Here is a 26,782-nt window from a genome sequence, read left to right on the forward strand (position 1 = left end):
AGTACCACATTAAGGTCCCATCCGGGAGCTGGGTCAGCTATCGGGGGGTGTATTCTCTTTACTCCCTCCATGAAGGCCTTAATAACAGGGATCCTCCACCACGACACTGAGTTGGGAAGTGGTGTATGCAGAAAGTGCCGCTAGGTGGACTTTACTGGAGTTAAACACTAGACCTGAATCCAATAGGTGGGTCAGGTATAGGACCACATGTGTGGGAGAGCAGTCAATAGGGTTGATTCTCTTACTCCTGCACCAGATGACAAATCTTTTCCACTTGCTAGAATAGCAGTGGCGAGTGTTCGGTTTTCTGGCTTCCCTGAGGATGTCCATGCATCTTTGCGGGAGTTGTAGATGTCCGAACTCTATGATCTCAGGAGCCAAGCTGCTAAGTTCATGTTCTGGGGGCATGGATGCAGAGTCCTGCCCTTGTCCTGAGACAGCATGTTGTACGGGCAGGGGAGTTTTACTGGGGGAGATAGAGACATCTCCATCAAGTGAGCGAACCATGGTTGTCGTGCCCACATTGGGGCCACTAGTATCATGGTCACTTGTTCCTGGTGCATCTTGTGCACCACTCTGTTGAGAAGGGGAGTCGGGGGAAAAGCGTAAACAAATTTCCCTGACCATAGCATCGACAGACCGTTCCCCTTGGATTGGTTCTGGGGATACGTGGAGGCGTAACTTAGGCATTGTGAGTTCTCCAGGGTTCCGAACAGGTCTATCTCTAAGAATCCCCATTGTGTGAAGATGTCGAAGACGATGTCTTCGTGCAGGTTCGCCATTCGTACTCTTCGGGCAGGGGGAAATCTCTGCTGAGTCTGTCTGCCAGCAGATTGAGTTCCCCGGGTACGTGTAGTGACTGTAGGAACATGTCCTGTTTGTGTTTGAGAACCCACTTCCATATATTCTGGGCCAGTTTGGACAGGCCTGGAGAGTGGGTGCTCCCCTGCTTGTTGATGTAGTACATGGCTGTAGTGCTGTCTGTAAGGACCATTACTGTCTTGCCTTGTAGGTGTTCTTGGAAGGCTTTTAGCGCCTTGAACACCGCTAGTAGCTCCAGTAGATTGATGTGTTTGGATGCTATGTTCGGAGTCCACACTCCGTGAGCAGTCTGATGGGATAGGTGCGCCCCCCATCCAGTGAGGGATGCGTCTGTGGTTAGAGTGGCTTCCGCCGCGGGTGTGGCAAAGGGTTTCCCTTTTCCCATGTTTTCCTTTATCCACCACCGTAGCGAGAGAACCAAGGCCTGCGAGACCACCACTAGATCCTCCCATAGTCCGCTGGCCTGACACCACTGGCTGTTGAGCCACTCTTGCATTGGGCGCATGCGCAGGCGCGCGTGAGGTACCAAATAAATACAGGACGCCATCATTCCTAGCAAGCGCATTGCTTTGCGTACCGTCACCTCTCGCCCGGTTACATATTGAGGGATCTGAAACAGCATGTTTTGGACCCTCTCTTTGGAGGGGAAGACGAGGCCGTCCCTTGTTTGAATTAGAGCCCCTAGGAATTGTTTGATTTGACTGGGGTCTAAACTGGACTTCTTTTCGTTGATGGAGAAGCCCAACTGGAACAAAAGGTCTACCGTCTTTTGGGTATTGGAGAAGCATGTTTCGTAAGAATCCCCTGTTATGAGCCAGTCGTCGAGGTAAGGGTAAACTGGGATGGACAACCTGCGCAGGTGGGCCGCTGCCACTGCCAGCACCTTCGTGAATACCCTTGGTGCTGATGCTATACCGAAGGGTAGCACTTTGAACTGGTAGTGTTTGCCCTCTATCATGAACCTTAGGTATTTTCTGTGCGCTGGCAACATTACAATATGAAAGTATGCATCTTTCATGTCCAATGTTGTCATGTAATCTCCCTGAGAAAGCAGTGGGATCACTTCCTGTAAGGTTACCATACAAAACTTTTGGGGTTTGATAAACTTGTTCGCTGGGCGCAGATCTAATACAGGGCGCATGGTTAGATCCTTTTTGGGTACAAGGAAGTACACTGAATAAATACCTTCCATTACCGGAGATAGAGGCACGACCTCTATGGCTCCTTTTTCCAGCAGTAGTTGTACTTCTTGGAGAAGGATGGCAAGATGTTCCGGTGTCATGCGACGTCCCCTCGGGGGTCTGTAGGATGGGGAACTGTTGAATTCGATACAGTATCCGTGGGCTACGGTGGAAAGTACCCAACGGTCTGACGTTATCTCCTCCCATGCAGGAAGAAAGGATGTTATCCGGCCCCCGACCGGTGTTGCATGGGAGGGGACGCGAATCTTCGCGTCACTTGGAGTTGTTGGGGGCTTGGGAGCCTCTGGGGGTGGATCCCCGACCTCTCCCCTTACCCCGGCGTTGGCCTCTTTGGCTGTACTGCCCACTATTGGTCTGGTAATTGGTGGCAGGGTATTGTTGAAGTTGACTTTGTTGTTGTTGCTGGCGTTGGCCACGAAAAAAGCGTTTGTTGCCATAGCCGCGTCTGGTAGTGGGCCTAGAGATCTGGTCAAGAGTCTTGATAGTATCGAACTCTTTTTTAGCCATCTCTAGAGCTTCATCCACCGCTTTTCCGAAGAGGTTAGAGTCTTCGACAGGTTTATTTATTAAAGACGCCTGTGTCTCCGGTTTAAAGCCTGAGTTGCGCAGCCATACATGGCGTTTTAGGAGTATTCCCTGCACCAGGGAACGTCCCGCTGTTTCTGCCGCGTCCAGAGAGTTTTACACAATGCTCTGGTTCACCTGGGTTCCTTCGCCAATAGTTGAAAGTAGGCGTGTACGTAAAGGCTCTGGTGCTTCCTCGGCGTCCTTGCGCAGTTTGGTCCACTGCGCGTCTGCGTAGCTAGCAAGCAAGGAATTGTTGTTCGCAATTCTTGCAGAGAAGGCAGCCGAGGAAGTTACTCTCTTTGCAAGGGCATATAGCCTCTTGCCCTCCTTGTCAGGGGGTGCCTCACTGGTGGAAAGTGGTACCACTGCCCTCTTTCTAGTAATTAGATACTACTAGGGAATCCGGTATGGAATGTCCCCTAATGTAGAGCGGGTCCGAGGGTGAAGGAGTGAAAAGTTTTTCAATTCTCGGATTGACCCCTCTGATCAATGCGGGAGTGGACAGCGAAGGGATGATTCTTCTCTTCACTGAAGCGAGGAGGGGAATGGTCTGGCTGACCGGGGGTTTCTCTTTAATAACTCTTTCTACAAAGTCCAATTCTGGAGAGAGCTCCCCAGTGTCCAGTTCGAAATGCGCTGCTGCTCTGCGCAACAGTGCATTGTAAAGTGGGCTGATCGTCGATTGGAGACGTGTTCCTAACCGGAGAATTGTCCGGAGGAGTTAGGTTTAGGACATCAGTGTCGGAATATACGGATGGGGATTGCCAGGGGTGCGAAGGTCCTTCTTCTGGGTTTTCTCCGAAGCCTTCTTCTATAATGTCTGGGCTGTCTTCCAGACATTCCTCCTGGTTCTGTCCTTCATTGTCCATGAAATCATCTTCTTCCTCCAAGTATTGTTCCTCCCCAGTGAGGTTGTATACCTTATGGAAGTCTGAGGCTGTGTCCTGCTGGGGATCGACTAGCCTCGGATTTTTGAGGCCCTTCTCTAGTCCTCTTGTGAGTTTGAGAGGTCTGGGTACTCAAACCTTTCCATCCTCTCCATACAGAGGTGGAGTCTTTCCATGGTTTCATGGGGTACCCCAGAGCGGTCTGGCGGGGGAAAAATAGAGTCATCTAGCTGGAAATGGCTCGACCTCTCCCAAAGCGTTGAGGAAAGTGTCCCGTCGCCCTCCGAAAAACCTTCAGGTGTGCCGGGTGACCCCCCGATTGAAGGGGGTAGTCCCTGCCTTTCTTCGGGCTTTTTCGGCGTGTCTTTTGACTTATGCGTAGCGCTCGACGTGTTCTTCGGCGTACGCTTCTGGGCCAATAGTTGAAATCGGCTACAGCGATCCTTGCCAAGCTGTCGGCGACTCGTTTGTCGGCGACAGCTTGTGTTTTCGACGCTATGGGTGTCGAACGCTCTACGGCGGTCTGCGCCTTCTGTTGATGCGCGCCGGCCGATGGTTTGGGGGCGGCGCCCTTATTCGCCGAAAGCCCAGTCGCTGGTCGCGGCTGCGGTTGCGAGAGGGGCTTCGAACCCGAACGGTCCGAGGAGTCCGCCGGTGGAACCTGCGTCTCCTTGGGCGCCGAAGCTCTTTTCGTCTTAGACGAAGAAGAGCCGTGGGTTGTGTGCTTATGTGTGTCTTTGTGTGCGTCAGTGTCACCGGGGTGTTCATCCCCATAAGCAGGGCGTGAGCCGAGCCCGTCGGGGCCGGGGACAGACGACGAAGCGCGCAAGCGCTCTTTTGAGGGGGTTTCGACTTCCGTAGCGGAGGTCGTGTTATCGCGTTCCTCGTCACTGTCGGTGGTAGCAGCGGCGGGTGAACCTTCGGCCTTCGACATCGCGTAGGCCGCCCACCTTTTAACCCTACGGTCTTTTAGAGTTTTAGGCTTAAGAAGCCGACAAGCCGCGCAACCTTCCTCCTTGTGATCGAGGGGCAAGCAGCGGTTACACCGTGAATGCTTGTCCTTCCAAGTAAATTTGCCTTTGCAAAGCGGGCAAAACCTAAACGGTGTCCTCTCCATAGCCGAGGCAATAAATCGCGATAAGCACCCCAAGGGAAAGGAAGGGGAAAGGGAAAGGCATTCTCAGAAAGACCCAGAGATGTCCCACGACCCCACTCTCCCTACTGTATATGGCCTGCGAGGCCAGGCCACGTGTTCGGCAGCGCCGAAGGATTTCCTCCGCTCGACCCTCCGTCGAAGATTTTTGCTCGGCGGAGAACAGCTACAACTGCGTCGAGGGAGGGTTTATTAATATTATGAGAAAAAAACGACCAAAGGTCGAGGGTTGCAATGTCTCTCGAGGAGCTCCGCGTGAAGGCGACCAGAAGCTGGGCGGAAAAAAACAATCTGAGGGACCTCGACGCGTGAGGGATTGTGGGTACAATGCACGTCACTATAGGGATAGTGTTTCAGACATGCCTTGTCGACGTCCCCTTTTTCGACTAAAAAAAACAAAATGCAATACTCCACAGTGACCACTGGATGTCGGACCTATGCACAGCATGTGATTCTAAGCAGATTAACAAACATCAGAAATAGATTTATTGATCGCTGCAGACACAGGAAATTTGTAAAGAGTACTGGTTTACTATTAACAGATTTAGCAGCACAGGGCCAAAAAGCGAGTTTAAAGAAATTCCAATATTGTCGAAAGGAGGCGACTTATTTGGGTTACCTTCTTTTGAGAAGGGAGAAGACGGACACCAGAGAGGATAGAAAGCATTTTTGGTATGCCTATTCCAAAAACACAAAAAGGAGTCAAAGCTATAATAGGCATGGCTTCTTATTGTTGGCAGTGGATTGTGAATTTTGCTTTGATTGTGAAGCCAATGGTGGAATTGACAAAAAAGGGGATGTTGTGATGCCTTTGCAGTGGAATGAAGAATGTCAGAGAGCATTTGATCCGCTCAAGACTGCATTGTTTTCTGCTCCAGTTTTGGGCAAACCAAATTATGAAAATGTTTTCAGATTGCTTGTACACGAGAGTGAAGGTTGTGCGTTGTCCGTTTTGACACAGGAACAAGGTGGAAGAAATAGGCCATGCGGCTATTTTTCTTCCGCGCTGGACCATGTAGCGCGCGCACTACCAAGATGTTTGCAAGCTGTTGCAGCGGCTTCTGCGTCAGTGAAACAAACTGAAGGGATGGTATTGGGGCACACCTTGATTTTGATGGTGCCACATGCCATAGACGTGTTAAATAGAACGCAGACGCAACACCTCACCTCTGCTAGATTGACTAGATATGAAATTGTCCTTTTTGCACCACACATCCAAATTATGAGGCGTTTCGCTTTGAATCCTGCAGAATTAATGCCACTTGCCACGAAAGAACTCGGTGAGAATGATACACCTCCCCATGATTGCTTAATGGTTACTGAGGCAGAAACGAAGGGGGGAACTGATTTAAGAGATACCCCACAAAAAGAGTACGATGGAGAACTGTTTTGTGACGGCTCCTGTTTTAAACTACCTGATGGCACATCAACTGCTGCCTATGCTATCACCACGTTAAAGAGCATTGTGGAGAGTAAAAGAATCCCCTACAACTCTGCACAAGCAGCGGAGATAATAGCCTTGACCAGAGCCTGTGAGATTTCTGAGAATATGAGTGTAAACATATATACTGACAGCCAATACGCCTTTGGCGTGGTTCATAACTTTGGCCGACTTTGGGCTGAGAGGGGCTTCTTGACATCACATGGGGCCAGAATTCAATATGGCCCTTTGATTGTACGATTGCTGTCTGCACTCACGTGTCCAAAGCGCCTAGTAATAGTGAAATGCGAGGCATATAAAAAGGTAACATGCAAAGTGGGAGAAGGAAACGCATTTGCAGACAGGATCGCGAAACAAAGGGCCACTGACTTGAATACCAAAATGTTAACAGTACATTCAGAGGAAGTGCCCTGCATGATAGAGAATGGAATTGCTACTGTCAAAGAAATGCAGGCAGAAGCCACTGCTGATTAAATACAAGGGTGGGCTGAGGGCTCTGCTGAATTAGATCTAGAGGGTTGTTGGGTAGACATCCAGTTTCTACTCTTCTTGTTGCCAAATTCCTATGTATCTGCAATGGTCACGATAGCCCACAACCCTACTCATTTGTACCAAAAAGATAGTTCAGCATCTAGCCACAGTATGGGAGAACATTCACATAAAAAAGAATGCCGAAAGGATGGTTCAGAATTGTATCACATGCCTACAACACAATGTGGGGAAGGGAACGGTGACTCCAACAGGCAGTTTTGGTCCTCCCTCTTTGCCTTTTGAGGTAATCCATTTTGATTTCATAGAGATGGAGAGATGCCAAAACTTGAAGTATGTCCTAGTGGTCATATGTGCATTCAGTAAGTGGGTGGAAGCATATCCATTGAAAGACTGTACCGCCATGAGCACAGTGAATGTAATGTTGAAGGAGTACTTCTCCCGTTTTGGTCTGCCCCGTGTCATATGGTCAGACAACGGTCCGCATTTTGTGGGCGCAGTAATATTACAGATTTGCGCAGGTCTCCAGATTGAGAAGCGATTCCATTGTTCTAGACACACCATGAGTGTCGGTCTTATTGAACGCCACAACGGCATTCTGAAAGCCAAAATAAGCAAGATCTGTGCAGGGAACAAGTTAAGTTGGGTAGACGCATTACCAATAGCGTTACTGTGCATGCGTACATCTGTGCAGGCAAGAACTGGGCTCTCCCCATATGAAATAGTCATGGGGAGACCGGCAAATGTTTGGTGTGCGCCTCGGCTGAAACAGCTGAGGGAACTCGAATTCCCTCTGCTCAGCATTTACTGTAATCTTTTAATGCAGAAATTGCGTTTGATTCATCAGCAGGTGCAGGAGGCATTACCGATAAGATACACTGGTCCGGGACACGCACTGGAACCCGGAGATTGGGTCCTCATCAAGAACTTTGAGAGGAAAACATTGCTTGCACCCAGGTGGCGTGGACCCTATTTAATACTCCTAACAACGCCAACGGCCATTCGTGTAGAAGGAAGGAAAGTGTGGATTCAAGCAACCCACGCTAAAAAGGTCCCGACACCATCTGAAAAACTGCCTGATCGAGACGACCAGAAAGAGACAGCGGTCCCAGAAACGAAAGAGACGGCTGCCAGTTCTTTGCCACAAAATTTGCCTGATCCTGAAACAAAGCCTGAAAAGATTGCTGTAAAAGAGGAAGGGCAAAGAGTGCCCCAACGTTGTCCAGCAGAATCTGCATCACTGCTGGCAGACACAAAACGTGTACCGCTTGGACGCCCACCATCTATTGTTGTGCCGCAGCCTGAAACAAAATTTGCATCACCACTGTGGCGCCCACCATCATCTGCTATTGCGCCACAGGCTGACTCCGAGCTTGAGCCCGGAAGTGCGTCCGCACTATTCATCAATCACACCATACCAGGAGCAAGGCGGTCTAATCTGCGGAACCGAAAGATGGAGTGATCAGATCTTCATTTATTTTGATCTTTTTGTTACCTCGGTTTCCTATCACAGATGAAGTAGGAACCGAAGCCCTAGAGGAGAGCGGTGTGAGGGTTGTGCAAATCGGACAGCCCAAAAAATGAGGCTCCTCGGTGCAAAAATAAAAATCCATGTGCAGATCACCCCTTGGGGACGAGAAGGGCTCACATGGTACGAAGGCAATTGATAACTGCTCCGGAGTTCTTTGAGCAATGTGCAAATGCACAGAGATCTTGCCCAAGGCATAGCAATCCAGGCTGCTAAGAACTGGCTGAATAGACAGAGGACAATTACCGAACTTCTTGACATTCGAACGAGTGCAACGAGAAGAGATATTAACGACGAACATTGCTGAAGAAGAAGAATCGGTAGAGACGAATGCCGGAACCAGATTTTGCCTCCCCCTGCAACACTGCTGATAATGAATTAAATATAGCGCATAGGTGGTTACAAAAAGGAAATTGACGGAAAAATTGTATGCTGATCTTAACGATAATAATGTGCATAGTGAGTATATTAGCCCCAATAATGACAGTATTGGTATTATGGTACTTGGAAGAAATACACCCATTAGAAGAACAAGTTACTCTCTTACCTGGTAACGTTCTTTCGATGGGATGGTCCGACGACGTATTCCATATCTACGACAGTAATCACCACAGCTGTGCTGATTCAGAAAATCTTCGGCGTGTGCGTCCTGCGTCGATGACGTCGATGACGTCGATACGCCGCCCTCGAGGACCTCCTCCAACGGCCGACCTCACAGGATATTATAAGTAGGACGCTCAACGTCCGTAGCCTCAGTTGTAGTTTTTTCCCCAGAACGTGTGGCACCAGTCGTCTGCCAGTCAGACACACAAAGCCTTGCGGAAACATAAGCTGCAATCGCATAAGAAATTCTGTAGCGGGGAAGGCAGGGAGGGAGCGATATGGAATACGTCGTCGGACCATCCCATCGAAAGAACGTTACCAGGTAAGAGTAACTTGTTCTTCGAGGGATTGGGTCCTCCGACGTATTCCATATCTATGACAGACTCCCAAAGTAGTACCAATGCAAGGAGGTGGGAAAAGAATTTAGAAAACAGAAATTTAGAATGCCCAATCAAATTGCGGAATAAAGGACCGACCTGCCAAAGGCCAGATCCTGCCCCCGGTTAGAATCGAGGGAGTAGTGACATACAAAAGTATTTACCGAAGCCCAGGTGGCTGCATCACAGATGTTATGAAAAGGAACACCCCTCTGTAGGGCAGTAGAGGCAGCCATACCCCTGGTAGAATGGGCCCGTAAGCCGACCGGTGGGTCCTTACCCGCCAAGCGGTAACACTCAGAGATAGCCAAAATAATCCAGCGAGACAGTCTGTTTCGTCACAGCTTGTCCCAAACGCTTTCCAGCGTAACTAATGAAGAGTTGATCATCCACTCTGACTTGGACATGCGTGAAATATAAAAGCTTAACACTGTCCTAGGATGAAGCCTATGGAGCCTCCCCTCTTCCTTACCACGATGTGGAGGAGGCTAAAATGCCAGAAGAACCACCTTCTGGCCTAAATGAAATTTCGACACCACCTTCGGAAGAAAGGAGGACGAACTCTAAGGACAACCCTGTCCTTATGAAACAGTGAAGGGTGGCTTAACTGAAAGTGCCTGTAACTCACTCACTCTGCGAGCGGAAGTGACCGCAACCAAAAATACAGTTTTAAGAGTTAACAGTCTCAAAAGGCATGAATGCAAATGCTCAAACGGAACACCCATCAGAAACTTGAGAACAAGGTTCAAATCCCAACCGGGCACCTGGAAAAGTGACGGAGGGAACACATTAGTGAGCCCTTTCAGAAACTGAGAAATTAAAGGAATTTTAAAATAGGAACACTTCAGACGAGCGCTTAAATATGGACAGCGCCGCTAGGTAACCTTTAACGGTACCCACTTGCAAGCCCCAGTGGGCCAAAGAAAGCAAAAAAGACAGAACCATGGGAATGTCACATGCAAAGGATCCACATTCTTAACCCTGCACCAGTCGCAGAACTTATGGCAACGGTACAGGGACTTTGTTGCTGGCCGTCTGGCCGAGAGCAACACCTCCATCACATCTTCAGGGAGGTCCCAATCCTTACACCTCAACTTTTCAGAAACCAAGCATGAAGGTTGAGGGATCTGACCTCTGGATGGAGAACCTGACCCTCCTCCCGTGAGAGCAGATTGTCTCGGTAGGGAAGACGATGTGGAGGGCAGATGGACAAGTCAAGAAGGTCCGGGTATCACGTCCTCCGGGCCCACGCTGAAGCAATGAGGATCATCCGGGAACCGAACCTCCGCAGTACTTGCGGGATGACGGGGACTGGAGGAAACGCGTACAGCAGTGGGAATGACCACTCCACCACAAACGCGTCTCCTAAGGCTCCTTTCGGAGGAAATTCCCGCAAGCAGAACCTCTCGCACTTCTGGTTGACACTGGAGGTGAAGAGATCCACTTGAGTAGTCCACCAAATGGCGAAGATCTCCAGGAGAATCTCCTGAGCCAACTCCCACTCGTGAGAGAACGTGTTCTGCCTGCTCAGAGTGTCCGCCGTCTCGTTTTCGTCTCCGGCCAGATGAACTGCCGAGATCGAAACTTCCTGCTGGATTGCCCAGAACCAGAGCTGCATCGTCTCCCTGCACAGAGGAAGCGATCCTGCCCCTCCCCCCCGTCCCTTTTTGTTGAGGTAGTGCATGGCCACCGCGTTGTCAGTCAGGATCAGGAAATTCTTCCCTCGCACAGTCGGCAGAAAAGCCTTCAGGGCTAGCCTGACGGCCCTCAGCTCCAACAGATTGATATGGAGTCTGGACTCCGACGGAGACCAGCGACCGCTGACTGTCAACTCGTTGGGATGAGCTCCCCATCCCGTGAGGGATGCGTCCGTCACTATAGTCACCTCCGGCCAGGGTAGCCAAAATGGAGCCCCCTTCATCAGATTGTCTTCGACGGCCCACCACAAAAGGTCCTGGGCGACCGAGGACGGCACCTGAACAGGGTCCGACATCCTGCCGGAGGACTGAGACCACTGGAGCTTGAGTGTCCATTGCAAAGATCTCATGCGCAACCTGGTCTCTGGTACCAGAAGAATGCAGGATGCCATGAGGCCGAGTAATATCAAGAACTCGAACGCTGGTAGACTCTGGGCAAGCTGAAACTTGTGCACCATCTGCCGAATGTGATGAGCCCTCACCTGGGGAGGAAAACACTGCCCCAGGGACGTGTCGAGCACTGCTCCGATGTACTGGAGCCTCTGAGTTGGTGTCAAATGGGACTTCTTTAAGTTGGGGGAGAAGCTTGTGGAGGGAGTGGCAGGTAACTGACAGATGATCCAGGACTTGCTCAGGAGGGTGCGCCCTGATCAACCAATCGTCCAGGAAAGGGGGGATTCACGTCTACCCCTACCTAAGGTGCGCTGCCACCACTATCATGAGCTTGGTGAAGACTCTTGGGGCGGAGGTCAATCCGAACAGCAGGACCCGAAACTGAAAGTGCGTGTCGCCAACCGCGAACCTCAGGTACTTCTTGTGCTTTGGATGTATCGGCACATGAAAATAAGCGTCCTTGAGGTCGAGACACCAACCAGCCCTGAAGTTGAAGGGCCTGGAGGACTTGAGAGTAACCATCTTGAACTTGTCCTTCCTGAGGAGTTTGTTCAAACTGCGCAAGTCCATCATGGGTCTCAATCCCCCGTCTTTCCTGAAAATCAAAAAATAAGGGGAATACCATCCCTTGTTCCTCTCCGCTACAGGCACCAGTTCTATGGCGCATTTCTCCAGCAGGGATTTAATTTCCTGCGCAAGGAGCAGATCCGGACTCTTCAAAGAGATTCCCCGGTGGATTGTCTTGAGGCCTCTGCCGGAAAGGAAGACAGTAGCCATGGGTTATGATCTCCAGAACCCACACATCTGAAGTAATGGCGTGCCACTCTGCAAGATGCTGCGCCAGCCTTCCCCCAACCGGCGAACCATGGGACATGGCCTCATGACTGAGGTGAAGCGGTTGCGGCCTTGCCTGAGGGCAAAGAGGCAACAGCCTGAGCAGCCTTGGCACCTTGAGTACCTTGTTTACCACCTCTGGCACTCCTACGGTGGCCCCTTTGACTGGCAGCTCCTCTCGCTTTAACAAAGGATGAGTAATAACGAAAGGAACCTCCCCTCCACTGGTGTCCCCTAGGACGAAAAGGCGGAGGTTGGCGAACTGCAGCGCCCAACTACTTTGCTGCAGCTTTGGAGGTCTGCAACCTCTCAAGGCTCTCGTCAGCCTTGCTGCCAAAAAGATGTTCCCTGTCAAAGGGCATGTTGAGGAGCCGGGCTGCACATCAGGAGCAAACCCTGTCTTCCGCAACCACGCAAAACTGCGTATCACGGTGCTCGCTGCCATGGACCGGCTGGCGCAATCTGCCATGTCAAAACCCGACTGAACGGCCTCACACATGGCATCCTTGCCATCCTGAACCATGGCAAGGAAACCATCCCGTTCGTCCCCTTCGGGAATATGTTCAGCCGCTAAAGAAACACAGTTCCACAGAGTGTGCGTGAAACGTGACAAGGCACAAACGGAGTTGGCCGCCTGAAGCACCATACCCCCTGAAGAAAACACTTTCTTCGCCCAGCTGTCAAAACGCTTGTCGTCCCTATCAGGAGGTATGGTAGGATACGACGCCTGCTTTGCCGGGGCCGTAGCCGCCTGCACCACCAAACTCTCCGGAGTGGGGTGCTTGGTCAAGTAGCAGGGGTCGCTACTGGCTGGGCGGTATTTTCGCGGCAAAGACTTACCCACTGCCGGAAGACTCTACGGAGCAACCAGGCCGCCGCCACCCTCCTCTGTAGAGCCATATGGAACAGCAGTACCGGGTCAGTTGGTGGACCTTGGTCGAGGATATCCATAAGGTCATCCTGAAGAAAAATCCCCTGGGGGAGCAGGCCATCCCAAGTACTCGGTGACCCTGGACATAAGGCACCGGTACGAGGAGTCGGCATGATTGCCAGGCTCAGGCCTACAAAACTCCATCTCTGGAGAGGTGTCCAGCCCACTGGCATCGTGCAGGGACTGCCGCAGGTCCTCAATTTGGCTATAGCCTGAGAGAATCTCGTCCGGTACCGTATCCGGAACTATGCCATCATCAGAGCCCTCTCATCCACCTCTGAAAAACTCAAGCTGGCGGTAAGAAGGCACAGAATGCGGAACAAAGCCATGCTTGACATTTGCCAGAGCCTTTCTAGGTGGTTCCACCGAGCCCCGGGGAACCCCCGTCGAAACAGCCTCGAAAGGCGTTGAGTGAATCGGCATAGACGCCGAACGCGGCGCCGACAGCATCGATGGCGTCGACACAGTCCTCGAGGTCAGAGCCCCGAGCGTGTCCCTTGACAGCCTGGGTGCCGATGGCGTTGACTACTTCTTCGGGGCCTCGAAAGAGTCCGTCGACAACCTCGGCGCCACCGGCGTTGACATCTTCCTCGAAGACACCACAGGTGCACACGGTCTCGAGCGCGTCGAGGACCGGGACCTGGAACGGACATTACGCGAATGATTACCCTTGTCCGAGCAGGAACTCTCCCGCGAATCGTGCCGACCAACCGAGCCTGAAGGCGTGTGAGCGGTGTCTCTAGACCGATCACGACCGACCCTACTTGGAGGTGCGGACGGACCAGTGCCCTGCGATTCGAAAATCACCAACATTTTCTTCCCGAAGGAAGCCCATTCCGGTGTTCCATGCTTGGTGGGGTAAGTGACCCGCCGACGGGCGGAGTCCTCAGATGAGGACGGAGAAGGCGACAGATGATGGCACTTCCGGGAGTGCCTCGAAGAGGCAGAGGAGTGGCGGGACCGAGACCCACTGGACTTCCGACGACGACGCAGATAGTCACCCGTCGAATCATCTGTCGAAAGCCCCGCCGACCTCGACTTCCCTGGCTTGAACACCTTACCTACCGATAACTTCTTCTTGCGCTCCCGCAAGGCTTTGGACGTGAGCGACTGGCAGTCGACACAGTCATCCGTGTCATGGGCCTTCCCGAGGCACCAGAGGCAGGAGTCGTGCGAGTCCATTACCGACATCTTGGACCCACAATCCCTGCACTTCTTAAAGCCCGGATGCGGTGTGGAAGACGAGGTAGACATCTTCACGAAGAAAGACTACACAATATGAACAGGTTCGAAGAACCGAGAAAGGGTCGAGGCGCGCCGAGATCTCCGAAGCGAACACGTTCGCGGAAAAAACGGAACTGAGGCTACAGGGGTCGTGTGTCCTACTTATAACATCCAGTGACGTCGGCCGTCGGAGGAGGTCCGAAGGCAGCGAATCGACGTCATGGACGCAGGAGATTTTCTGAAGCAGCACAGCTGTGGTGATTACTGTCATAGATATGGAATACGTCGGAGGACCCAATCCCCTCTAAGTGCTCTTGCCTGTTAGAAACATTTCCACTACTGAAAGCCCGGTTCATGTGATCACTTACACCTTGTCCCCAATGGAAGAAAGACACAGGGAAGGTTATGGAAATAACACATTACTGCTAATAATGAATATGACACACTTAATATTAAGAAAAAATAATTGTTGGGTTTGTGCCCACTTGCCACAGCATGGTGGTAAGGGGATTGGTTGGTATGTGCAGCCCCTGCCATTGAGTTCTGCATGCTACGCTTCTTTGAGTGGATTATATTATGGGAAATGGAACGAAAGTGAAACTGGTCAATTAGATAGAATGAATTTGAAGAAATCATTATGAAACCCGTAGGTTGTTCCATATTTCACAAAGCACGATTGATCACACCAGTAGTGACGCCACAAGACAGATTATTTGTGCCCCATAAATCATCTGTAATCACGTTTCATATGAACCCAGAAGGAAATAAAGATGCAGTGCCCCCACCCCCTCTTATATAGTAAATTACAGTCCACGTTCTGTCCCTTTTTGCCTAAGGAAGAAGGGTTCTTATTCGGTGGGAACATTCACTAGATGCATGAATATAGCAGTTCTTGATAAAGAGGTAAATCCAATTTATGTAGGAGATCCTGTTTATTTTATATGTGGAGAAAAGGCGTATCCCTGGTTACCTAAAAACTGGGACGGTACATAAAGATTCTTATTCCCTGGTGTATTCCTCTCGAGAACAGCAGACATAGCCAAATTGGCCAGGTCAAGACCCCGACGAAATGAGGAAGGAGGTTTGATCGTGGAGGATATAGCAAAATCATTCATACCATTTTGGGGGTCAAGCAATAAATTCTTATAATATAAGACGACTGTCCAGAATATTAGAGGAAACAATAAATGGAATGACAGATATATTATATAATGTGACATTAGAGGAAAGAGGAATCCGATTAATGTCACTTCAAAAATAGAATGGCTCTTGATGTAATTCTGGTTGATCGTGGTGGTGTTTTCAAAATCGTGGGATCCGTGTGCTGCGTATTCGTAAGCGACTCCTCCCCTACGATTTTCGAAGCAATAAGAAAATTGCACGTTTTAAGCTCCGACCTTAACCCTCCTGAAGGAAGTTGGGAATTAAACATAAGTTCCTGGTTCTGGGAAGTATTCCGATCATGGGAATGGAAATTATTTGTGATTTTAGTAGCCGTGCTAGGAATATTCATGACATGTTGCTGCTGCATACACTGCTTACCTATAATATGCACTGAAATAAGCGAGGGTTGTGTACAGATGATGGAAAGGAAAAACACTATAACAAACACTCATGGGAATAATGAATTGAAGACAGTAAAAGAATTCATGTCAATCAATATTGGTGACAATGAAGAGGAGCCGAGTAGTGTGCAAGATTCAGAATCTGATTCAGATACTTGGTCAGAGGAGGATGCAATGTATGGATGAGGCGTTTGGCATACGGCCAAAAGGAGGGTTTGTCAGTCCAGAAAAAGTAGACACCCCTCGATCGTAAGGCAATGTACTTTATTGGCCGAAGACCAACCGCCTCATGTGTTTAGTATTAGAGATATGTAGCCATAAGCTTGACTGAAGTGCTGCCATTTTAAGGTGACTGAAATCGCCATTTTGTTTTCTCTAACGTTTGCTTTTTGCTTCATGTCAAAACTGCTATTTTTGTCAAAAATATTATTCTGCTCCACTGGTGCATAACGCAAGGCCGCGAGAGACATGTTGAAACATAACGCAGTAACCCAGACAGAAATGCCCGGTCTCCTCCCTCACATATCCTTGGAAAGTAAGCAGCAAGGCATTTTAATAAGTACAGCAGGTGCCAGCTAGTCTCGGAAACACAGTAGAAATGCTAGAAGCGAACATTAAATGACTTGAATTATGCGCTTCTTTGCGGCCCCCCTTTCCTGAGCCCTGTAGAGCTCTGGGAGCAAGTTGACTGCCAGCACACAAATAGAAACCAGGAGATCGCAATGTGTCTCTCCCCTACGTACAGCTTGCTTGCAGTTTGCTTGCAGAAACAGAAGCATTGTGTTCTTTTAAATAAAGAGTTATGGCTGTAGGTTTGCGAAATTGCAAACGGTTGCTAAATGAATGTTTGAAGGTGCCATGCTCGTCACCATTGTCAATCATCATGCCCAATTCAAAGGAAATGTATTAGGGGCGGTATTGGACGTGTCACCACTGATTGTAAGATGCTTGCTTTGTATATATGTAACTGTTGTACGATTCTCTTTGCTCTTGCGTCCCCCGAGGTTTGGTAACACACGTCGCGGAACGTGGGACCCAGTTGGCCAACTGAGACTATTTGCTTTGCAATAAATTCCCTAGTTGGGAATATAAACTTGTGTCTGGCGTATCAGTTCGTGTGTGGCGATTGTGCCTTGTTTCCACATGGGAGGGTCCCTCAGGGGCCCCTTCAACTTAAAGACATCAGTAAACTGGCTCCAGGGCGCTCAGACTTAAAGTCAATGATCCTGCAGAAGGAGGTACAATGATCTTTGGATTTGGGGGTAATCTTACCGTAAACTTCCTCAATGATCCCGCAGTAGGGGTTGACGCCAGATCCGGCCTGCTTGCACTCCTGCTCCCCGAGCCTCAGAATATTTTCCAGTCCATTCAGAGCCACCTGCACAATCTTGGAGTCCATGACCGTGAGCAAGTCACAGAGCGGTTTAATGGTGCCAAGATTCACCAGATACCTGTGAGAAGGAAACACAGCTGCTGAGAATGAGAGACAAGACCCCCAACCAGCCATCCCTTCCGTCCGTCCGTCCGTCCCTAGATGAGTGAGGGGATACATCAAGGCCCTGAACTACTGCAAGTGGAGTACAGAGAAAGCCCAGTATCTTCAACAGGAGAGTGATGCGCACAGGCCCTCTACTCACCCCCACACTACGAGAATTGCTGACTACAAGTAGTGACATGATTGACAGAGCCAGGACAGTGCCCTCTCTGTCTGCAAGTGTCGTGCAGAGGATCAAAGATTTGACATAAGCAGCCCAAAATGCACACTCGCTCCCGATAAGAGAACGGATTACCTGCCAAACGCAGGCTATCACTCACAGATGCCTCTCAAACTCTGCCCCCCACCTTTCACAAAAAATCAAAAAAGTCCAATTAAAAAGACCGACCAGATCTGTCTCAGCTGGCGATTCATTCTGTCCAAATTTAAACGGGATAAAGCTGGTGGCTCGAGCTTTCCAGTCATGGCAGCTAAACTCTGGACCCCTTTACCGCCTGCACTGAGAGCCGAATCCTACTGAACCTTCTGCAAGCTTTTGAAACCTGACTCTTTGCCTAAACTATGTCCCCAGGCACTCCCTCCCTCACCCCTAGGTCACTGCAAGCAGTCTACTATATAAAATGCAAGCCAACATAAGCTATCATGTGACCTGTGATGCAACAGCGCCTCGATGCCCAGGGGTTTTGCGCACTTTACAAATGTGAAAAATAAAAAATACAATATTGTCAGGACAGCTTTTCTGCAGTCCAACTAAGGGCTTAGTAAAACTATTCAAATGAGACAGTAAAAGACTCCACTCTTAGTATAAGGCTATACCACCGAGTTCTTGGTAGCGTAGACCGAGCAGTCAGGCATATTTTAGGAGGAAGAAAGGGCTGTAGCAAGGTACCAAAAACTTGTAGTACACCAAGGGTTCAAACCAGAACTATTATACAAAAATAAATGTTTATTATAAATACAGTTAGGCCAAGGTAAGTCTTTATCAGAGTTATAAACACATTATAGACACACAGCACCATGCTTGAAGGTACACAGACCAAACAAAAACCTTGTTCAGAATACTAACAGGACTTCTAGGGAAGTCAAACCTTTTCATACAAATTTAGTATAGGACACACCTATTCATGGGGAGTAAAACCGTAAGTTACATTCTGATTACTTTCAGTAATACAAGGGTAGTGGACCGTAGCAGTTGTGCAGTGACACTCCGTTTGGGAATCACTTAGTAAACCAACTTGTAAGTATACTTCTCTGAATAGTGGAATACTCATTCAAAACGCAGTAGAACCATATAACCATAATCAGGATAATACTCAGTTATACTAAGTGAGTATTACCCTTTGGTGTAATATACAATTACAGTTGCTTTTCAGCTCAGTGGAACACAGACTAAGGCAAGCAAGAACTCTTTACAATAATTTAGTATTGCACCAGGAAGACCATAGACAGCTACACCTAATGGAACATAGTTAATCTAAGCAGGTAACACCTAATGTTGTACTATACTATTACAGTTGCTTTTCAGGTCAGCGGAACACAGACTAAGGTAAGCAATACCTTTCTAGCTTATTTTAGGATGACCCAAGGCAGACCAAGGTAAGTAAAACCCATATAATTTTTAAAGGAGCTACCAGCAATTTAAAGATATGTATAAACCTAAGACTGTTTTAGAATCTGTATAAAACAGAGCAGGGAAAGACTAGCCCAGTTGGTGACCTTACACACTAGTATTCTGAAAGAAATAATTAAGTGAAGCCAACAGCATTACTTTTGTGAAGAGCCACAATCAATTTGCAGGGGAGTAGCATAAATTATAAGTTACTCACCGTAGTGACGAATGTACTCTTAGTCTATAGTCCCCTTTGCTCTATACTGTAGTGGCTTCCCTTCCAAGGGACGGGAGACACAACCTTTTTCACCAGAAAAACCTTCACCTTTAAATTTAGAGGCACGCCGAGGCGCCTCCCAGGGAGCATGCGCTGCCATGACTCCTCCCTCCGGTGCCACACCTCAGTCCCCATTGACGCGTCGACAATAGGTTAACATTGCCTAAGGACACCAGTATTAGGGGGGAGGTTGGTGGGACGTATGGAGGAAAGGGGACTATGGACTAAGAGTATATTAGTCACTGCAGTGAGTAACTTATAATTACTCTTGCGTCCCGCCCCCTTCCCTCCATACTGTATGGGAGATTGCAACTGACTAAAGCCCCAGGGTGGAGAGTAGACCCTCCTTAAGAAAACAGTTTCCTGAGAACCTCCTGGTTGAAAGCCGCATCAGATCTAGAGCCGGCATCCAAACAGTAATGCTTGCAGAAAGCTGAGAGGGAGGCCCAAGTGGCCGCCCTGCTTATGACTTGCCAAGGGACATGGCGTTGGAAGGCGATGGCCGTTGCCTTGGCCCCGACTGCGTGGGCATGCATGTTAGCCGCGAGCGGCTTGTGTTGGCCCTCGTACGCTTCTTTGATGGCAGAGACCATCCAGCGGGATATGGAAGCCTAGAGGCCCGATAGCCAGGCCGCGAGCTGCCGAAAGTGATAAACAGGACGTCCGACTTGCGGAAGCCCTCTGTCCTAAGTAGAATCTCAGGGTACAACCAACATCCAGACAGTGCGGCACCATCTGTGCATCATACTTGGGATCGGGAAAGAACGTAGGAAGGACAATTCCCTCGTTCAAGTGAAATGCAGATGGAACCTTGGGCAGAAATGCCGGGTGCGACCGCATGACTACCTTACCCTCGTGAAAGGTGGTGTAAGGTTCAGAGGCGACCAGCGCCAGAATCTCGCCGAGGTAAGACCAACTAGTAAGGCCGTCTTGATGGTGACCAACATAATGTCCACGGACACCATTGGCTGGAATGATTTGTGCGCCAGGGCGCCCAAGACTATATTAAGGTCCCACACGGGGTGCTGTCTTTCGACAGGCAGGTAGAGCCTAGCGAGCCCCGTCAGATGTTTGACGATAGGGTTGGAGGAGGAAAAAATGCTTTCCTCAGAGTTCCTGTAAGCCCCGATGGCAGCAAGGTATGTCCGGCAAGTGTCAACCTGTATTCCTGAGGTGCGCCGAAAAAGAGCATGTCGTCTAACTTGGAGGCCAAGGGGGTCAATTCCCTTGGAGTCTGCCCAGTGGCAGAACCTGTTCCATTTGCTCTTATACTGGGCCCTGGTGGCCTTGCTCCTGGCGCCCTGTATGATCTCCAGATTGGCCTGCGAGAGGCTAAGGTGCCGAAGTGTTCCCTGCTAAGGTACCACGCTGTAAGGGCTAGTTTCCCTGGCGCGGGGTGTATGATTCTGCCCATCTGTTGTGCCAGAAGATGTGCTGGGCCCGTCGGAAGGCGTACAGGAGGCACCTCCGAGAGGCTGAGGACCTCTGAGAACCATGGCCTGGCAGGTCACCATGGAGCTATCAGAATCATGTTGAGTCGGTGAGACTCCTTGATCTTGCAAATGCCTCTGTATCAGATGGGTGGGCGGAAAGGCATAGGCCTTCATGCCGGTCCACTGTAGGTGAAATGCATCACCCAGCAAGCCGGGGCCCTGCCCTTGCCAGGATGCGAACATGGGACACTTCTTGTTGTGCCAGGTGGCGAAGAGATCCACGTGGGGGAGACCCCACCTGTCCAAGATCTCCTGAATGACCAGGTCATTTAGCTGCCACTCGTAATTGTCCGCTCGCAGTCTGCTGAGCCTGTCCGCTTCCAGGTTGGATTGATTCCCCCGGGAGGTGGACTGTTGTGAGGTAAATGTTTTCCAGGGCCCATTCCCACATGCTGATCACCAGTCTGCATAGAGGAGGGGCATCTGGTGCCTCCCTGCTTTTTGACGTAGTACATGCTGGTCGAGTTGTCTGTCTGGATGAGGACAGCCTTGCCCCTGAGGTGTGGGAGCAATGCCCTGACCACTTGCCAGATGGTGTTCAGCTCCATCCAGTTGGTGTGTTATCCCTGCTCCTGCCAGGTCCAGGTGCTGTGGACCGAGAGATCGTCCAGGGTGGCTCCCCAGCACTCGAGCGAGGAGTCTGTGGTGATGGTGGCCTGTGGAGGAGGCGGCCAGAAGGGCTTGCCCCTCCGTAGGTTGCAATCCCTGGACCACCAAGTTAGATCTGGGTGGAGGGATGGAGGAACGTTGATCTCGGATTGTGAGCCCCTTCCTGGTTCCATGAGGCCGCGAAGTGCAGCCAAATCCTTCTCATCCTTAATCTTGCGTGCGGCACGGCTAATGGAACCGCTGCTAGTAGACCCAGGAGATGCTGGAACCACCATGCCGCGGTCACTTCACTGTTGAGGAAATGGGCGGTGGCCCTCTTGATGGCCGAGATCTTGTCTTCCGAGGCGAAAACCCTCTCGGAGCACATGTCCCAAATGAGGCCCAGGAAAGTCAGTCTGCGTAGGGAGCAGCTGTGACTTCGAGGTTGAGCGCGAAGCCTGGGTCGTGCAGTCTGTTCATAAGGGCCTGGGACAAGCAGTGAACCTCCTCCGGAGATGTAGCCCTGACGAGCCAGTCGTCTAGATATGGCTAGATTTGGTGGCCCTGCATTCTGAGGAGGGCCGCCACAGCGCTCATACATGAGCCTTGTGAAGACCCTGGGGGCCGAGTTGTGGCCAAATGGAAGGACCTTGTATTGGAAGTGGTAGTCCATAATTCTGAACAAGAGGAAAGAACGATGGGGCTGCCAAATTGGGACGTGTAAGTACGCTTCCTTCAGGTCCAGGGAGCACATCCAATCTCCCTTGTCCAGTGTCTCCACTATAAAAGCTGGTGTAACTATCTGGAATTTTTGCAGGCGTTACGAGAGGTTGAGGGTGGAAAGGTCCAGCACAACTCTCAGGCCTGCCTGGTTCTTCTGAATGGCAAAAATCCTGGAGTAGAAGGCAAAGCCTCGCTGGGAGGCTGGAACTTCCTCCACTGTCTGGCTCTCTACGAGCAACCGGATCTACACCAAAAGAGTTGCTGTCCCAACCTGTGGGAGTGGAGGGGAGGAGGGAGGAGGGAGGAGAGCCTGGGATGGGTAGGCGGTACCCCGTGGATACTACAGAAAGGATCCAGGAATCCACGAAATTCTGGTGCCAGAAATGTGCATGGAGAGAAAGCCTGCCCCCTCCACTGGAGACACGTGGACCCAAAGGGGTGTGTCATGCCTTTTTCCCCGCTGAGGCCGAGGAGGGGGACTGGAAGAAGCCCTTACTCCCCCCCCCCCCCATCCCCTTTCAGTTGCTTGCGCCAATTCTGAGACGTCGATCGCTCCGGCTGCCTGGATCTGCGTTCCTGGAAGCCGCGGAACCCTCCATATGTACGACCCCTCTCTGAGCGCTGCTGAGATTGGGTGTTATATTTGGGAGTGGCCTTCGTAAGAATGGACAAGGACTTAGCAGTTTGTGAGCTGTTCTTCTTGTCCAGCTCTTCATCGGTGCAGGAGTGGAAGAGGCCCCCCCCTCCAACCCCTCGAAGGGCAGATCTACGATGGGCTTCTGGACGTCCGGGTTGTATTTCGTCATTTGATAAGAGCCACTGTGGATTCCATGAGGTCATGCGCCACAAGCTTGGCCTCCGCTAGCCCCGCCTTAAAGCGTGATTGGAATTGAGAGGGGAGTTCCGGGAGGCAGTCCGCAATTTCCCGCCATAACCGTTGGTTGGCGGCAGCCAGCATGGCATCTGCGTTGGCCTGACGCAGGTGCAAGGAGCCGTTGGAGTAGATCTTCTTGCCGTAGGCCTCCAAGATCTTCTCCTCCTTGCCTAGCAGTGCCGCAGAGGAGGAGGCTGAGGACTGAAGCTTGGAGTATAGTGATGCTGCAGCGATCACCGAGGAGTGTGTGAGGATGGGTCGAGAGCAAGAGTGTGTCCCCCTCCATCTGCCTGTACTTGGTGTCTAGGCGTCGTTTGACCGGCTGGACTGAGTGGGGCTTGAGCCAACCCTTCTTGGCCAGAGAGACATCATTTTGCAGTGGAATCCCCGTGTTGGCAGAGGGGCGTCTCGTGAGGACTTCAGCCAGAACCCCCTCTGCCAGCTGTTCTACCTCGTGTTGGGGGAGGCCCAGGTACTCCGCCAGGCCAGCAAGACGTTTGTGGAAGGCCCTGGCTGAGGATGGCAAGTCCGGATCCTCCTCCTCCTCGTCCGTATCCTGCGGGCCTGGAGGATCTAGTGGAGGAGGAGTAGTAGATGGCGCCGCAGGCTGGGGTAAAGGGACCGTAGCCAGAGGCTGACGAGGCGGCAGAGGTTGCAGAGTTGGCTGTGGAGCTGGAGGAGTCGGCTGCAATGGGGCATGGGAGCCCGATGTAGGAGTCTGTGGTGCCATTAGCATGGCGGGAAGGACTTCCCTGACTGCGTCCTTGATGATAGCCACCATCTGCGGAGATCTCATGAGGCCGAGGAATTGGTCAAAAAGCACCTCCTAGGTCGTAGGGGACTGCTGGGGCCGCTGCGTACCCAGTCCGTATGGACGCATGGGAAAGTTGCCCTGTGTGTAAGAAGGGTAGACTGTAGGCCACATACCTGGTTGCGACCAGTCCCACCTTGACACTCGTTCTTTGCCGAATTTGTGGAATGGGGTCAGACGGGTGTTCCGGTTTGTTAAGCTGCCGGCCATGTGCCTGCGACGTGATGTCCAGCCCACTGGGTCCGGCCTGGTCCAGGATCGCGTGTGGATCACTAGGCCTACCCTGCTCCTCAGGTCTCTGCCCGGTAGATGTGCCACCCTCGAACCGGGGGTCGGTAGCGCTACGTTTAGGCGCCTCTTCGGACCCATTTCCAGTATTAGGGCGTAGCCCCTCGGACGTATTGCCGGTGTTGGGGCGTTGCCCCTCGGCCATTGCGCCGGTAAAAGGGCCGAGCCCCTCGGGTGAAAGCCCGGTACAAGAACCCGCTGGTTCCTCGACACTGCGACTGGGAGGATCCGAGGACCCCTGGACCCGAGGGCCAGTAGCTGAATCAGCCTCGGTGCATGTGCCAGTAGAAGGACCTGGCCAGTCTCTCCCGCGCGGGAGACACCCTGGGAAGGAGTCTCATTGCGGGGTGCGCTGGAAAATATCGGCCCTACCTTGGACGTGGCTTCACGAAGTTCCAAAAATCCTCTGGAGGCGACTTCTGGAAGAGCTCCTTCCACCTGGCTAGTCTGTTCTTCGGCGCCTTAGAGGAAAGCAAGTCACACGCCGAACATGATTGCCAACAGTGGTCTGGGCCAAGGCAACGTAGGCATAGGGTAGGAGGGTCTGAAGTTGGGAAGAGCCCGTTGCAGGATGGACACCTGCTGAACCCTTTAGAAGTCGACATGCGCCGGGGAGGAGCGGGACGCCTGAGGACCGAGTACCTGAATGATATAAAAGACAAAAAAGAGACAAAGAAGTACCACGCGTAGAATTACATGGCTGAAGCCAAACCCAGGAGCGCTGGTGAATTCGGCCCATTCCCATCGGTGCGGAAAAGGGGACTGAGGTGTGGCACCAGAGGGCAGAGTCAGGGCGGCGCATTCTCCCTGGGTTGCGCCTCTAAATTTAACGGGGAAGAAGGGTTTTCTGGTGAAAAAGTTTCCGTCTCCCATCCCTTGGAAGCGACGCCCCTACAGTATGGAGGAAAGTGGATGGGAAGTAAGGGTACCGTACATATACTTTTCAGAATGGCACAACACACATTCAAGGTAAGTAAGAACTTCTGTAACTGCTCACTCAGAGTTAGAGTTACCAACCAAATCATTTACAAGCAATTCAACTTTAAAACACTTGTTCTCTTTACTAGGCAACAGACCCACTCCTTAGAACGTCTTTCCCCCATTCTTGGAGCATGAGTGTTCTCAGTGTCAGAAGAGGGGGGGGGTTTGGGGGGGTCACTAGGTCTCTAGTGTCCAATAGGCAGTCCAGGATCAGCACAGAAGTACTAAAGTCAAAGTTCCTAAGGAAGACTGTTCAAACAGATAAGTATTACACATTAGAGGTTGAAAAGTCCAGGGACTTCTAAGAGGACACGGTTAGGCAAGATTGTGTGCAGTATCCTTTTGAAGACTACAGCAACCTTGACCTCCTGGCAATAGGAACCCAACCTTTGGCATAAATATGTACTACACAGGTTGGTAGTGTGGCTGAGCAGCCAGGCTTATCTCAAGAGGGATCTATGTGAGCAGTAGAGTTGTAACCAAGAGTTTCAGAGTGACAGTTATTCAAATAAACACTTACACCCAAGGTTTCTTGATTAAGCAATTATTAATTTATTTAACAGTCAGTTATATAAGCCTTCTTCAGAAGGGAGCAAAACATTTAACAATTATAATACACTTAAAAATACACTGTTTCTCTAAATCATATGATACCCATTGGTGCAGCACACAGCAACTTCCTACACCCACACCCCATAGCTAGGACACTGGACATGGATTTATTAGTGGTACATTTAGAGCAATACTGAGTTTGGTGCGAAGGTTAGATTGGGTAATACAACAAAGGTCAACAAATAATTCCTAAACAGGTAAGTACTTTTTAAACCATCCAATGTCAAGTAAATGCAACTCCTTCCTGGGGGAAAGGTAAATGCACAGGGTCAGATGTGCGAAGAGTCTCTCAGGGAGCCAGGACAGCCAATGCTAGTTGAGCAAAGTCTAGAGCAGCTGAAGATCCTCCTTGTAGGTAATTAAAAGTCTTGCACAATGTTTTTAGAAACGTTTGTAGAAATAAGATTCACTTGTAGCGTTACAAGCTGGGAGGCTTGTGAGGGGCAACACTGTAAGCAACTCTACACGGGCAACCAAGACAAGTCTCAACTGAGATCAAGTAAGGCTACACGACAAGAGGTAAGTCTTCTTAACTTTACAGTACCTTTGGTTAGAATAAATAGTTCCAGCTGGTTTCTGTTCCTGTACAGTTCTGCAGACCCTGGTGTTCCTGGGCCTCAGTTATGGGGACATGAGGGAGGACGTCTGGGGACTCATGCTCTGCAATGGGAAGGTCAGCGGCAGCAATGGGCAAACTTCAATTCAGCAGCACTTTGTGGGTTCAGCTCCTCGCGTCGGACAGGAAACAGCAACACTGCAGTTCTTGGATACCACTTCAGACTTTCCACGCATCTGGGGTCCAGCACTCTGTTGAGGTGGCTCTGGCTTGGTCAGTCCTGCTTCAGGGAAGTCCGGAGGATCTTCCTGGCGCTTGGGTCCGACTTAAAAGCAATCCACTTGGTTTGGTGTTCCTCTCCCTGGCACTTCGGTTCCAGCAGTGGAAGTACAGCCACCTCAGAGGATGTCCAAACGAGTTCACTTTGGGGTTGATTGGTCCCACCAACCCAAGGGGACAAGTCTTCCTTGCAGGGCTTCTCTAGTCGAAACAAATTCAGAGCTTCAGCCCAGCAACAGGGCTTCACCGGGCAAACCAACGGCCCAGGAGATAAACAGGCGTCTCTTCCAAGTGCCTCTTCGGATTCCTTCATCCAGTGGTCGACTCTGCCTTCCAAGCTAAAAAGCCTCACCTTTTATGCAGGTTCCTCCCATTCATTGCAGCCTAGCTGTCAATCACACAGCAGGGTGGCTGTCCTTGCTGCACAGCCAACCAGCCATTCACCTTTGGGTGCATTCTTGTAACTAAGGGGATTAAGCACAG

General features: G+C 50.6%; 1 protein-coding gene across 1 annotated transcript in view; it reads right to left on the reverse strand.

The window, feature by feature from the left end:
- Window positions 1-26,782, reverse strand: part of KPNA6 (karyopherin subunit alpha 6) — a 625,915-nt gene that overhangs the window by 52,542 nt on the left and 546,591 nt on the right. The window contains exon 13 of the mRNA XM_069622491.1: window positions 16,986-17,164. Within this exon, the coding sequence (XP_069478592.1) occupies window positions 16,986-17,164 (179 nt within the window). The remainder of the gene's footprint in view (window positions 1-16,985; window positions 17,165-26,782) is intronic.

The sequence above is a fragment of the Ambystoma mexicanum genome, chromosome 11 (assembly GCF_040938575.1).
Source record: "Ambystoma mexicanum isolate Mex_15411 chromosome 11, UKY_AmexF1_1, whole genome shotgun sequence".
Lineage (NCBI taxonomy): Eukaryota > Metazoa > Chordata > Amphibia > Caudata > Ambystomatidae > Ambystoma > Ambystoma mexicanum.